Source organism: Saimiri boliviensis, chromosome 1 (genome assembly GCF_048565385.1).
Source record: "Saimiri boliviensis isolate mSaiBol1 chromosome 1, mSaiBol1.pri, whole genome shotgun sequence".
NCBI lineage: Eukaryota > Metazoa > Chordata > Mammalia > Primates > Cebidae > Saimiri > Saimiri boliviensis.
In genome coordinates this window covers 295,305,288-295,320,671 of record NC_133449.1, presented here as the reverse complement: position 1 = coordinate 295,320,671, position 15,384 = coordinate 295,305,288, and the positions used below count along the sequence as shown (strand labels likewise).

At 44.2% G+C, this 15,384-nt stretch overlaps 1 protein-coding gene across 3 annotated transcripts in view; it reads left to right on the top strand.

Moving 5' to 3' along the window:
• Positions 1–12,556, top strand: part of SRD5A1 (steroid 5 alpha-reductase 1) — a 29,916-nt gene extending 17,360 nt beyond the window's left edge. For all 3 annotated transcript variants that reach the window (XM_039467595.2, XM_003932506.4, XM_039467593.2), the window contains 3 exons: positions 1,200–1,301; positions 4,378–4,528; positions 9,453–12,556. In XM_039467595.2, the coding sequence (XP_039323529.1) occupies positions 1,200–1,301; positions 4,378–4,528; positions 9,453–9,519 (320 nt within the window). In that variant the 3' untranslated portion in view covers positions 9,520–12,556. The remainder of the gene's footprint in view (positions 1–1,199; positions 1,302–4,377; positions 4,529–9,452) is intronic.
• Positions 12,557–15,384: the final 2,828 nt, after the last annotated feature.

Below are 15,384 nucleotides of genomic sequence, written 5' to 3'. Positions count from 1 at the left end.
GCATGCTTTCTTTCTAGAACCTCATATTGGAAGCCAAATTACCTAGGGGTGAAATACTAATACCAAAAAAGGTAGCAAATCATCTATAAATGTATGGATCCAATAAATGGCTTATAAAACCTATTATAAAATTTGGTATGAACTGCTGAGAAAAAATGTTCTTAAAAAGCTGCTTACAGTGGCAAAATCAGAAGGAAGAAATCGTGGAACGCTTGCTATACACCAGGTATTCTATATCCTTGTTCTAACTTTGAAAAAGTATTCAATGTCTGATGTGATGAATAAAATAATAATGATACCCCAGGTGTACATTTATTTAATATTAAATTGAATGCCACCATTAAGCAGCATCTGCCTTTCACAGTTTTCAAAAAGTATCTCAGAACTATCAAGTTAACCTCTTTTTATCAGTATTTCTTTTATAAAACACTTTTGGCATTTTGCCTTTTCTTGATGGAATTAATTGATGTGATATTAAGAACTCTCCTTTAAGTGATAAAAAATTCCCAAAGATTTGTAAGAATAGGAGAGAAAACTGGGGAAACCACAGGATTCTGGGGAGAATCATGCAGCCAGCATGGGAGACTTGTTGGGAACAGAGGAGGAAGAGCTGACCGAGGAATGCTGATTGATGAGCCTGCAGGAGTTCTGCTGTGGGCGAAGCATGGATATGCATTAATTTGTTCAAATGAGGTTGTAAGTAAGAGAAGAAGACCAGAGGTCAGCTCCTGGGAGCTGCCACCCCTCAAGAGGCAGCATGCAACCCATGGCGACAGAGCAGCCCGAGTGCCTCTCCCCTCCTGCTGCATGTGGTAGAGACGGTAGCATTGCCGCGCACAGATGGTGAGAAATAAGTAGGGTGAGCCTATCTGCCGGGCTGGCTCCCTGATGCTCCCTGGAAAGGAGACTTGTGCCCAAGTCAGATTTCTATCCATATCTGTCATCCTGAAATCAGATTGTGATGATCAGGTCCAAGTATTCTGAATACACTAGATAATTTATTTGTATTATTTGAAAAAGCCCTCCTTAGCTTACCAGACAATAGTGTTTAGTGGTTTTTACTACCAGTTATGGCCAATATGTTGCACTACCAATGGTAATATGAAGGGTTACAGTAATACTGTTCAGCCAGGCTGGGGCTCATAGTGAAATTTTATGGTTTATTAGCCATAATCATCTTGTAATTTTTTTTCCTTTAGGTTTTGGCTTGTGGTTAATGGGCATGTTGATAAACATCCATTCAGATCATATCCTAAGGAATCTCAGAAAACCAGGAGACACTGGATACAAAATACCAAGGGGTATGTACTGAAAGTGAAGAATTTATGTGAAGGTTGAGTGGCATGGTGCCTTACTATTTTAGTGTTGCTAGCTCTAAGAAGTAGTCGTATTTATTAGCTATAAGTTTTCAGTGTAAGTCATCATTATTAATAACAAGTGCTATTGTTATTGTCTTATTAGAATAACAGGAAAAAACAAATCTGGCTAACTGAACAGTTATTACAGCAGAAACTCCAGTTATATCTGTGCTTGGAAAGAGAGTATGAGGAAGAATTTACGGTTGACGAGGAGTGTCTGACACTTCTGTTTCTAGCATTATAATAGAATAGATACTTTAACCCTCCTCTGAAAACAGTTTAAAATGTTGGATTTTTTTCAAAATCTTTTTAAATGCATCAGTATACTATCAAGAAAGGAAGTCGTCATCAGAGAACAAGATCTAAGTGAATGGTGGAATCACATGAGCTCAGGAGTTCGAGACCAGCCTGGCCAATGTGGCAAAACCCTGTCCCTACTAAAAACACAAAACACAAAAATTAACTGGCCGTGGTGGTGGGCACCTATAATCTCAGCTACTTGTGAGGCTGAGGCACAAGAAACACTTGAGCCTGGGAGGCATGGGGTGCAGTGAGCCGAGATCGCGCCACCGCCCTCCAGCCTGGGTGACAGAGTGAGACTCCATCTCAAAAAAATTAAAAATAAAATAAAATGTGAATGGAGCAGTTGCAGGGTCTATACCCATCAACTAAAGAACACCTATGACAAATCCACAATCTACAAACTTAGCTTATTCCTGTTGCAGTAAAGGGAGACCCCTCTGTGCCATGTTTCCCCGCCACGCACAGCCTCCTTCCTGCAGCAAGTAATCACCCCAGCTTCCCGACAGCCCGTGGCCATCAATGGCATCTCTGAGAATAGACAGGCCAAAGGAGACGCAGAAGCTTGGCTGTGACGCCCAGGCAGCAGGAGGTGACGCCAGACATCAGTGCAGATGACATGGGACACAGAAGACTCTGGGAAGAAAATGCTTCTAAAATTTGTAGTTTCTCCTATCCAAGTACTAACCAGGCTCGACCTTGCTTAACTTCCAAGATCAGACGAGATATGATGTTCATAGTCCATTCCTTATTTTTAATCATTAAATTAAAAGTCCCACAAGACCAAAACAAACACCACTGAAGCATGTTAGAAGATGGAAATGAAAAAGCAAAGGATATGAATCCTGGACTGGGTTGATATGAATGGCTATGACTGCTTACAGCCAAGTAGTAGAGAGCCCAATATTGCAAACATCTACACACCCCACCTTCCTTAAATAAGAAAAAGTAAAACACTTTGCTCTCTTGGGCTCAGCAAAACCGTCGTCTTTCTTTTTAAAAAGTAGACCATCTCAAGCTGGGCACCATGGGTCATGTCTGTAATCCCATCACTTTGGGATGCCAAGGCAGGTGGATCACCTGAGGTCAAAAATTTCAGAGCAGTGTAACCAACATGGTGAAACCCTGTCTCTACTAAAAATACAAAACTTTGCCAGGTGTGGTGGCACATGGCATGTGCCACTTGAATGTGGAAGGTAGAGATTGCAGTGAGCTGAGATCATGCCACTGCACTCCAGCCTGGGTGACAGAGCAAGACTCTGTTTCCAAAAAAAATAAAAAATAAAAGGTAGACCATCTCAGCTCCAGCCAAAGCCCTCATGCATGTAAATTGCAGTGTGCTCAGTAATGTAGTCTCCACCCTCTGCTACGACATTTGTTGAAATTGGTCTTATGACTTTAGAGTGTAATGGTTTGTTGTTTTGTTGTTGTTGTTGTTGTTGTTGTTGTTGTTGTTTAAGACAGAGTCTAGCTCTGTTACCCAGGCTGGAGTGCAGTGGCACAATCTCAGCTCACTGCAACCTCCACCTCCTGGGTTCAAGCGATTCTCGTAGCTGGGACTACAGGTGTTCACCATCACACCTGGCTAACATTTGTATTTTCAGTAGAGACAAGGTTTCACTATGTTGGCCAGGCTGGTCTCAAACTCCTGACCTCACATGACCCACCTGCTTCAGCCCTCCAAAGGTCTGGGATTACAGGCGTGAGCCACTGTGCCTGGCCTAATTTTTTTTTTTAAATGCTCTGTGCTTATATGCCTTCAGCATTTTCTCAGCTCTGCAGACATAGTGCCCAATTAGAACCTGGCGCAGACCACACCAGGCCTCTCTAGAACACACTTGAGTGGCCACAAAGCTACAGCATAAGGATGAGTTCCACAGAGGGGCCTCCTGCCTTCCTGCTCTACCGGGACCCCTCTCCCACCCCTCCTCTGGTCTTTGGAGTGTACCAACCATTGCTCTCTGCCTTGGGTCCTGTGCTGCATCTCTTCCCCTGCCTGGAGCACTCCTGAGAGCACCCCCAATACCTGCCAGCCTGGCCCTCACCTGCAAGCCCTGAATTGACCCTCACCTTCCCCGTGAGGCTTGTTCCCAGCCACCCTGTGATGGTGACCTTCTTCCCCTATCCCAGCTCTGGGCCCCCTCACTCTGCTCTGCCTCTCGCTGCTCCTCCCCTCCGCGTGCTGCGTGCCCTCCTTGTTCATGACACTAGAGTTTATGGTTCTGGATGTGGAGAGGGGTCTGTCCAAGTGCCTGGGCAGGGCCTGGCCCATAATACTGACTCAGTGCATTTGTGAAGATGTGGTGAATGAATGAATGGATCTGTGCTTGAAAATGAATATCGTCATCACTCATTGCTCAAGGGTTCTACCTAGGTCCGTTTTATGTGGCTAGTTCGTTGTCAGTTGCTTTGCTGTATTCTCTGTGCTTGCATGATTCATCAGCAGGTGCATGGTCTACTGGCATTTTCCACTGGAACTGTATGTGTGTATATTCTCACGGAGATGGGTATTGATATAGATATGTAGTTGATGATCAGAAGTCGTGATATAAATTAGTAGACCACGTAACACTGAATATGTCTTATTGCTGAACGTTCTCTAAGGGTATATTTTTCCGTTCTAGATGTTATGTTCTCCAGGTAAGTATTCACTAGCATCTCTGAAGTCAGTATTTCATTTTGTGGTAAATGCATTACCTTGGTCTGTGTTTTCTTCTAGGAGGCTTATTTGAATACGTAACTGCGGCCAACTATTTTGGAGAAATCGTGGAGTGGTGGGGCTATGCTCTGGCCAGCTGGTCCATTGAAGGCGCGGCTTTTGCTTTCTTCACATTTTGTTTTTTATCTGGTAGAGCAAAAGGGTATCATAAGTAAGTTTTAAAACACTTTTCCTATTTATAATTTGTTCTTTGACTATGTTATTACTATTTTCAGGCTAGATTTTTGAATAGTTAAATTGCTGAATCCCAGTTTATTCTGTGCTTTCGCCAATAAAGTACAAAACCAAACCAATAGCTGTAGAATCACCCAGCTCTAACGGGTCGTCAGATCCACAGCCACACAGCTGTTCTCTGTACTACGTCCTTAGCCTCTCTGAATTGACATTGCTGGAGTCAATGGTCAAGTTAGACACCATGCAGAGGACTCAGCGCTCTGAATGGGAAAAGGCTGAATGAAACAGAACCCTGACCAAGCAAAGCCAATGGCCGGATCGTGAATGCTGCAGGTCGAGGAAGTCCTGAAGAGGAAGGTGAATCCCATAGTCAGCCCACACCGGCAGAACTCGGGCACACAGGAGCTCTCTAGCTATGAGGTGGCTTAGGTCATGGCTCTGAACCTGGGATCCTTGATGAGCTACAGAGGCTCTGTGTACCCCCTGAAATGACATCATTTTCCAGAGAGCAGGTCCTTGACTTTTATCTGATCCTCCAAAGTGCTTGCGAGCCATTTGACCAACAAACTCATAAAGAAACCAAAGGGGCCAGGTGCAGTGGCTCACACCTGTAATCCCAGCACTTTGGGAGGCCAAGGTGGGCAGATTACTTGATGTCAGGAATTCAAGACTAGCCTGGCCAACATGGTGACACCCTGCTATACTAAAAATACAAAAAATTAGCCAGGCGTGGTGGCAGGTGCATAGAATCCGAGCTACTCAGGAGGCTGAGGCTGGAGAATCGCTTGAACCATGGAGGTGGAGGTTGCAGTCAGCCTATATCGTGCCACTGCACTCCAGCCTGGGCAATAGAGCAAGACTCATTTTCAAAAAAAAAGAAATCAAAGGATGTAAAGGCTGAAGTAAATTTACAGAACATCCTTTCTAATCCAGTGGATGAGGAAACTGAGATTCAAGGAGCAGGAGTAGAGTCTGAGGCCAGCCAGGAACTCCGTCCCATTGTCGGAAAGAGATCTCAGCAGGAGCATGGGACCTTTACCTGCCCTGATGTTGGCGCATGTCCCTGACAACAAATGATGGAGACTGAGCTTAGCAAGCAGCCAGCCTGTTGTACACATTTACCATGTCCCCTGAGCCACCTGCATCATCCACTCAAAACAACTCATCGAAATCTCCAATGCTGCTGATGCTACGAGGTGTGCAGAAATGTATAACGCTGTCCTACTTCATGGAGTTTACCGTTTCTTTTGAGACTAAGGACAGAGAGAAAAAGCTAAAAGAAGAATAGATTGATACCATGGGATAGTGGGAAAGGTACCTAGGTGTACTTCCCAGCCTCACCATGTGTTTGCAGATGCAAAGGATGATTATTGGAGATAATAAGAAAAGTCAGATCTGAAGTATCTCTTTGTCTAATTATTTTTTTAAGATAGCATCTTGCTCTGTCACCCAGTCTGGAGTGCGGTGGCACAATCTCAGCTCACTGTCACCTCTACCTTCCAGGCTCAAGCTATCTTCCCACTTCAGCCTCCCAAGTAGCTGGGATCACAGGCACATGCCACCATGTCTGGCTAATTTTTTATATTTTTTATAGAGTTGAGGTCTCACTATATTGCCCAAGCTGGTCTTGAACTCCTGGACTCAAGCAATCCTCACATCCTAGCCTCCCAAAGTGCTAGGATTAGAGGCATGAGCCAACATGCCTGGTGGCCTTTTTGTCTAACATTTGAAGAAGTGATAGTGTAAATGCGAGAGCTGATGAGATCTCTAAGAGCGGCGCCCTTCATTCTTTGGAGACACTCCATCAGGCCAGTGGCCTGGTAGTTTCACGCATAGACAGTGAGGAGAGAGCGAGATCAGAGAGCCACAACCTACCTAAATCCCAGAGCTGCTGAGACAAACAGAGGGGTCTGCAGAAAGTTGAGCAAGTGCCGAAGGCAGAGAGGGTTTGAGAAGGAGGCTCGATGCCAGGCATGGCAGAAAACACTGTGGGCCAGGAATGTGCCTTCTGTGCTGGGGACTGTGCCTGCCGAAAGTTCACATGGGAGTCCTAAGCCCTAGTACCTGTGAAAGAAACTTTATGGGGAATTTAATTAGTTGAGATGAGGTGGAGCAGGGTGGGCCTAATCCGGTATGACTAACGTCCTTCTGAGAAGGGGGAACACCAGGTGTTCAATGGGAAGATCCGTAGGAAGATGGACACAAAGGCAGTGGTGATGCAGGAACACGTGGCGCCACCAGAACTGCGGGGATGGGACTGGCACCTTCCCTGAACCTTCAGAGGGAGCGCAGCCCAGCCGCCGCCTTGATTTCCAACTTCTGGCCTCCAGACCTGGGAGAGAATCAATGGCCGTTGCTATAAGCCGGCCAGTGTGTGGTAGCTTTGTTCCAGCAGCTGCAGGGAGCTGATACACCAGCATTCTGGCCGTTTAAAATCGACTAGGAAAGTAAGAGCAGAGGAGTATGATTTGTGAAGACTTCTCTTCTGTCCTCCGCCAGGCGACTTTGTCACAGGTTTGGTTGAAATACGTTACCGCTCTGAATACACATTCTAGAGTCTGACTGCCTCCCCTCTGCCCGCCTCCTCCCAGTGCTGCACCGGCCTGGGCCGCACTTCCAGGTGAAGACTCCGTTCTTTTACATTCCTAATATTTGGTGTGAAGAGGCAACCGGTGGCTCACTTCTAATAATAAAAACAAATGAGATAACACTGACTTTAAGAAAACATGAATCAGAGTAAGATTGAACAAGGGCCTACCAAGTCAGTGGTAAAGATATTTTCTCAGATGAAAACAGGAAAACCCCTCTCAGTATTTGAATATGAAACATATAGAAATGGAAAATAAACAAGTCAGTTATCTAAATGAAAGTCTTTGCTAATGAAAACCCAGAGGTGTTCTTTGCAGAAGAATTCATGAGTTGAAAGAGCTCTTTGTCATTCATTTGCTATTTAAATTGGTGTCAGTGTGAAACCAGTTTTAAGTCTGAAGAATTAATCAATTCAGTTTTGCAGAAGAATGTTCAGAAATGAAGGGCTTACAAGCTGCGAATAAAATAAAAACTACTTTTAAAAAAATATTTTCATAAACCCAATGAATTAAGCCATCAAATAAGCTCATTCCAAAATAAATCATACTAAGGAGCTACGCCTTCCACTCCATTTGATTGATTATAATGTTCTAAAAACAATATTGTATTACAATGAAATTCTTTCTATAATAATTAGTATTTAAATTTATAAATGATTGCATTCATAGTTAAACTCTAGGTCAGGAACAGTTAGCCAGCCGTGCTGGGTTGCTAACAAATATTCTCTTTAAGGGCAACATTTAAAGGTATTCTAAGGAGTGAGACACATTTAATCATTTAACAAGAAATAATTTATTTCTATATAATGGTTTCTGTGAAATGCATTTAACCGCTTCAGCCAACATCCCTGCACTGTGTGAGAACATCCTGACCTCACACATGTTCCCTCTGTTGTCACGGAGCCCAGCCTCGCTGCCCAGCCTGGGGAGGGCGTCTTCTGGGGGTCCTGTGGCTGTACTGTGTCTCCTGTGTCCTGCCCACCCTCTTGTGTTTGTCCATTTTAGGCTCTCCTGCTGTTGTGTGCTCTGCCCTCGCCTTTTCAGCCCAAAGTACCCATCTTCCACAGGCAGATTCTGGGCGAGAGGAGCTCACCCCTCCGTGTCCCTGTGCGGTGCCCTGTGCCGCTGGAGCGTGGGGAAGCTTTTCAGCACGTGCAGGTGGTAGCTGGCCTGGATCGCAGCAGGCCTCTGAAAACCTTCAGCACCTAACCAGCGAACATGTTTGCAACACACTTCTGCAGGTTTCACACCGGCTGGTAGGCTTGGCCACATTGTGTGATGGGCACTCTCGGGTCCATGCACCACCATTGAGCCACACAGCTGGAAAGGCTGCAGTCTTGAAGCCTCATGCCAGGGGAAATGATGCTTGACCCGGAATCCTGACCAACTTCTTAGAATTGTTCCTATTACATGCGTTTCTGGGGACACAGAACATACTAAAGTAAACATGGTAGCCCAGTATGTTCTCATTCTCTATTTGTGGATTCTGGTGTTAAACTTAGAACTAAGACCAGCAACTCACTCTGTTTCTTATCCTCATCTGTTTCTACCACATTAACACAGAGCTAATTGCTATCATTATTTTTAGTCTGTTGTTTAATCTTCCTCTGTGTGTTTGTAGAAAGTCCCTTTCTATGACCATTTATCCATCCTGTCAAACTATTTTTAATTTTTACTCCACTTAGTTGCTACCTTTCCCAACTATTACCCCCAAAACAAATGAGCATTTTTGTTAATATAATTTATATCAAAACAGAAAATACTGTTTGCTTCGAGCACAGGGCTGAATTGTGGACAATGCCATATTGCATTTCCCCAGATTTCACTGAATCCTTGCTAAGAGCTGTTCAGGAGCCCCCTGGCATGTGCTGGTACTCACTCTGCACACCCCGGGCTGGGCCAGTAGTTCTCGACTACAGGCGGGAGAAAACTGCGAGAGTCACCAGCAGAGATTCAGGAAGCACCTCCTTGGTCCTGCCCCTCCTCCAGCCCGCATGCTTTCCCCGGGGGCTGAAAAGGTAGCCCCACAATGTGCTGATCAGTATTTTCATCAAATGTCAGTACTTTTCCTTCCAGATAGAAAGGTGAATTCTATGGGCTACTTCTTCCAAATCATATTTTATGATTAGACATATTTAATTCTTCATGTTATAGGCAAAATCAAACTATAGGTATGAAATGCCAAAGTTTTTGTTACTATATTTAAAAAACTCAGTATTTTATAAAGAATTATAGTGTCACTTTTGTTAGCATCTGTTAAATGTTTAAGTGACAGAATTATTTCCTTTTTTAATGTTTTTTTCTTATTTTTAGGTGGTACCTCCAGAACTTTGAAGAGTATCCAAAGTTCAGAAAAGTTCTAATTCCATTTTTGTTTTAAGTGCATTTTCAATGAAATTATTGTCAACTTGAAGCTTTCCAATGCATTTATCAGGGACTTTATAACTAAGTCACATCTCTGAAATTTTCCTGCTAATTCATCATTTTCAAGATGTCCTCTAGGAATTTTTTTTCCTAGTAATTTCGCAAGCTATCTAAAAAGTAGCATTTTAAATAAGCTGAAACGAGGCCGGGCACAGTGGCTCACGCCTATAATCCCAGCACTTTGGGAGGCTGAGGCAAGTGGATCACAAGGTCAGGAGTTCAAGACCAGCCTGGCCAAGATGGTGAAACCCCATCTCTACTAAAAAAAGAAAATAAAAAAATTAGCTGGGCAAGGTAGCCAATGCCTGTAATCGCAGCTACTCGGGAGGCTGAGGCAGAGAATTGCTTGAACCTGAGAAGAGGAGGTTGTAGTGAGCTGAGATAGAGCCACTACACTCCAGCCTGGGCAACAGAGTGAGACGCCATCTTGGAGGAAAAAAATTTAAAAAAAGAAATTTTAAAAAAAAGAAGCAGCAGCCAGGCACAGTGGCTCATACCTGTAATCCCAGCATTCTGGGAGGCCAGGGCAAGCGGATCACGATGTCAGGAGTTCGAGTCCAGTCTGGCCAACATAGTGAAACTCCATCTCTCCTAAAAATGCAAAAAAATTAGCCGGGTGTGGTGGTGTGCACCTGTAATCCCAGCTACTTGGAAGGCTGAGGCAGGAGAATCATGTGAACCCAGGAGGTGGAAGTTGCAGTGAGCCAAAATTGCGCCATTGCACTCCAGCCTAGACGACAATACAAGACTCCATCTCAAAAAAAAAAAAAAAAAAAAAACCCACAAAAAACGGAGATTGAAGTATCCCACCATATAACAGGTCAGAATTTCAAACTCTGGGTAAAAACTGCTGACAATTTTTCTAATTTTAAATTTACCTCTTTGGCTACCTCTTGCCACATGTGTATGAGACTAGAATTTACCACTGTCTTTGATGGCATTTAAAGAGCAACAAATGTCACGATCCCTTCTATAGCCCCTACAGTGCTCCCTTCAAGGTCAACAGCAGTGTTGCCTCCTAACTCCATAGGGCTGAGATCTGTCTTGGAGCCCTCTCTCGGAGGCCACAGAGGTCTGGGGTAGCCATTGTGCAGTCATGGCCTGAGAAAAACTTCCAGCCTTCATGCCAGTTGCTGTGTGTAAATGGAGAGGAGGAAGCTCCACGCGGTCCTTCCAAGGCTAAGCAAAGGCATCCGGACTTGTTCCAACCCAGCCCACCGGGTGACATCCTCAGGCAGGGAGGGATGCTGGTGGTGGTTCCTAGGGAGTGAGCTGCTGTTCCCATGCAAGGGCCTCCTGGGTCCTTAGCAGGCACCTTTAGGCCATGGGTCACTCACCATGCGCCATCAATATGCTCTGGTCTCAGGTGGTTTCTCTTTGTCCTCTAGAGCTAGTGTTTTGTTCTCTTCCCTGCATGTGGATATAGTAGAGATTATTGTCTGTGAAATTTTTCCTTTGTGGATTTTGAGTTTTCTCTCATAGTGTAAAGAATGATCACCTTCCGTAAATTAACAAGACCACTTTTTAAGATTTATCCTCTTTATTCTTTGTTAATTGAAACATAATAATTATGTTGTTAAAATTCTCAACAGCCTTTTTTTTTCTTCTGTAGCTAATCTTCCTTCTAATAATTTTTGCTTTCTGTTTTGCTGTTGTGGTTTTGCAAAGCTTCTCCCTCAGCCTGTACCTGTTATCAATATAAAATAATCTTCCTGTGGAATGCTTCATGACTTAAATTCTCCTTGGATCAACACATTGCCATACTACTCTTTATCTTGATGAATTCATCGGTCATTTCTTTGCCTTATCGTCTCATCTGAAAGTTTTTAAATGCCATTTGTTTTAGCTGTCTTTAAAAACATAATAAATAGACTTTGCCATTTAATAAGCTAGCTCAAATTCTTTTACTAATTGTTACATGGAAAGAGTCTTTCATTGTGTTTTCTGTTTTTGTTTTTTTGCAACTGCTGTTTATTATCTACAGTGATTTGGAAAGGAGATTTCCTTTAAAACAAACAAACTTATTGGGAACGGCTTTTATGATTTTAAAAGTAGCCTTGAGAGCTTTCAGTTAAATCTGATGAGCTGAACATACACCTTTCCTTCTCCACTCCCTATCCTGACTCCAGTTGAAATCACCTCAAAGGAATTTAAGTAGGGGAGTAGCCCCATAAAGTGAGAGAAAGTCATCACTGCAGACGGACCACAGCCTGGGTCGAGACGGGCCTGATGCAGCAGGGCGGAGGGCCATGGCGCACCGCTGAGACCATGGGTCCTCATGCCTGGGCTGACAGAGGGCAGAAGGGAAATGAGCACCTCACAATGAGACCAGCTAAACATGGGGCACGCAGCAGACAGCAGTGTCCTCTGCACTCCCACTCCCCACGGAGAACACGGAGAGCCCAGAAATGAGTGACGTGCCCATTGCCGGGGAAGAGAAAGGTGGGCTGAGGAGGCGGTCTCTCCTAACACAAAAATTAACTCATTGGGGAAAAGCAGAGCAACGAGGTATTGGCATCCCAGGAAACAAAATAAAGTCTCCACATTTTGGTCTTTAGGGATCCTGTCCCATAATGGCTGGTCACCTCCTGCCTCAAGCTGCAGGGAAGCCCGGCGGGGGCATGGGGCCCCCACAATTACAGCTCCTGCTCAGCCTTTCTGGTCCTTTTTAGAAAATGTGAACCAGAGAGCAAGAAGCACCAGATACTTAGAAAAATCTGCATCATAAAAGAGCAATGAATGCCTCTCAAGAACACATGATTCTAGGAACCAAAGGGAGTTTTTAAAAAGAAATTGTACTTCAGGGAGATTCAGCATCCACAGGGGAATGGACATCACTTCCTGTGGGACATCGCATGCTGTAATACTACTCAGCACTGTGAAGGAATGGACTGTTGATGAATATTTATAAATCACATATCTGATAAAGGTTTTAATATTCATAATATGTAAAGAACTCTCAAAATTCAATAATAAAGCATACGTTTTTTAAATGGGCAAATGATCATACACATCACCAAATAATACATACAAGTGGCAAATAAGTACATGCAAAGATGCTTCATGTCTTAGGTCACTCTGGGGAAACATTAATAAGATATCAGTACACATCTATCAGCCTTTCACAGAACTCTGATTTGAATGTTGAAATCTCTAAAAATTCATTCTGTTGAACAGTAAGCTGAGGCACAATTAAATTTTAAATAATGTATTTGATCAAACAATGATTTATGAACTGGGCAGCTCCAAACCAGATGTGGTTCAGGAGCTCCACTGGGGGAAGCGTGGGGAAGGCTTCCATAGGACAGGTGCAGAGTCTGTGGCTCCAGCTACACGTGCCTCATTGGATCTGTTCCCTTGGAAGGTCCCTGGTTATGTAGGTTTGTTGCCTGCTCTGGTCAGTTGAGTTTAAACCCTGTTTTTCTTCAATACAGACGTTTACAACAAATAGCTCAAGTTAAGTTCTGCTTGTTTGCAAAGCAAGCAAGGTTGAGGTCATTTATGAGGCCTGACTCTTTTTGTCTGCCCAGGGATTCTTCAGGTCTGGTCTCCATTTTAATTTACTCTAACACTTCTACACAGGATACTCCACAAAATGCCAATATTTTCCCAGTAACACTCATAAGCCATAGCTTATTTTCCTCCATTAAATATTGTTACATTTACTTCAGATAGTTTAAAACCCCTTAAAAACTTCATGTTTGCTCAAAAGGCTGTTCTTCAGTTAAAATTCAAACCTGTTTGACCAGAGAAAAGCAAAGATTGTTAACTAAGAGTATGCTTATGTTAGTCTATATTCATGCTGCTGATAAAGACATACCTGTGACTGGGTAATTCATAAGGAAAAACAGGTTTAACTGACTCATGATTCCACGTGGCTGGGGAGGCCTCACATCATGGTGGAAGACACGTCTGACATGGCAGCAGGCAGGGGAATGAGAGCCAAGGGAAAGTGGAAACCCCCTATAAAATCATGTGATCTCATGAGATTTATTCACTACCGTGAGAACAGTATGGGGGAACTGCCCCATGATTCAATTATCTCCCACTGGGTCCCTCCCACAACACGTGGGAATTGTGGGAACTACAATTCAAGATGAGATTTGGGTAGGGACACAGCCAAATTATGTCAACCATCTCTTTTTTTCACTTGTAAATGTAAAACTTTTTTAATGTTTACAATATATTAAATAACTATTGTAAATGCACAGTGTATTCTATAGCAACCAGGTTTACTTTTTTTTTTTTTTTTTTTTTTTTTTTTTTTTTTTTTTTAAGGAAACTTTAAGTTACACTGTGGTTAAGACTCCTATCTTCACCCTTGAAAAAGCCCACATTCTATCACAGCAAGGTATGGTCAAACTTAACAGCCCTAATTGTTAAACACTTGGATCAAGTCATAACCAGTTTTTTGTTTGCTTGTTTGTTTTTTGTCGGAGTCTCGCTCTGTGACCTGGAGTGCAGTGGCGCCATCTCAGCTCACTGCAACCTCCCCTTCCAGGGTTCAAGCAATTCTCCTTTAGCTACAGGCACGCGCCACCACACCCAGCTAATTTTTATATTTGTAGTAGAGATGGGGTTTCACCCTGTTGGTCAGGATGGTCTTGATCTCTTGACTCGGTATTCCGCCCTCCTCGGCATCCCAAAGTTCTGGGATTACAGACGCGAGCCACTGCGCCCGGCTGTTACAACCAGTTTTATTGCAAAAGGACCCTGTAGACATTGATCAATTCTAGTGCCTTCATAGCTACCCAACAAGTCATGAACATACAGAAACATGCGTCATGAGAAGCAAGAAATATCACCCAGGGCTTCTGCACATTAGCAGCTGGTCACTCACGAGCAGCGGTGCTCACATCACTGAGGTCTGTGGACGGTCACTCTTTGCATCCCTCCCAGGTGAAAGATGGAATGACTTGAGCACAAATGCAACATATTATAAACAAATGTCTTACAAAAGTCACAAACCAACGTATTTTACAGAATTTGCTACAAAACGCCATAAAAACTGCCTTCACTTCAGCTCTCTCTGGGTATCCGGCGAGCCAGCTGGATGTCTTTGGGCACGACGGTGACTCAGTGTGAACGTGGGCACCGAGGTTCGCATCTTCAAACAGACGCTCCGGGTAGCTTCCCGCCTCCTGCAGCGCACGATGCCTGCGCGGGGCAACCTCAGGTCGCTTTCGAAATCCTGCGCGATCTCCCGCACCGGCCTCGGCAGAGGCGGCTTCGGATGCGCTGCCGGTGGACTGCGGAGAACCGGGAGTCTCTCCCAGCGCCACGGGCCCGGGCCTGAGCCAGGAGGCTTCAGCCGCCGGTGGGGCCCTTTCCCGGCGGCCTTCGTGGCCGGCTGTTGGTGGGGAGCGGGGACGGGTGGGGGGCTTTTCCCCGAGGACTTAGGAGCCGTCAGCTTGCTTCGTTCGGGCCGTTTTCTTTTCCCCAGCGCGGAAGATGGGAAGAGCCGCAGTCTCCCAGCGAAAACCCGACGCTCCTGCAACCAACGACCAAACCGCTCTGCGCTGCGAAGACCTTGACTAATAAAAATTTAAGCTTTTTATTAATAAAATAATAAAAATAACCAAAAAATCCAGTCCGAAAAACTATTTCATTCTACAAAAAGGCGTCTTTTCCAAATCGCAGTGAAAAAGAGTAATTCTGAGTTTTACTTTCTATTGGTTGCTGTGGAATTCCCTCCCCAAACTGCTTTCCAGCACACAACAGCATCTGTAGCACGTTATTAAGATAATGACCGTGTGACACTAATTGTCTTATACATATTAACAAGAGCAGGTCACTGATGGTCAGCATAGCAAACCATTCA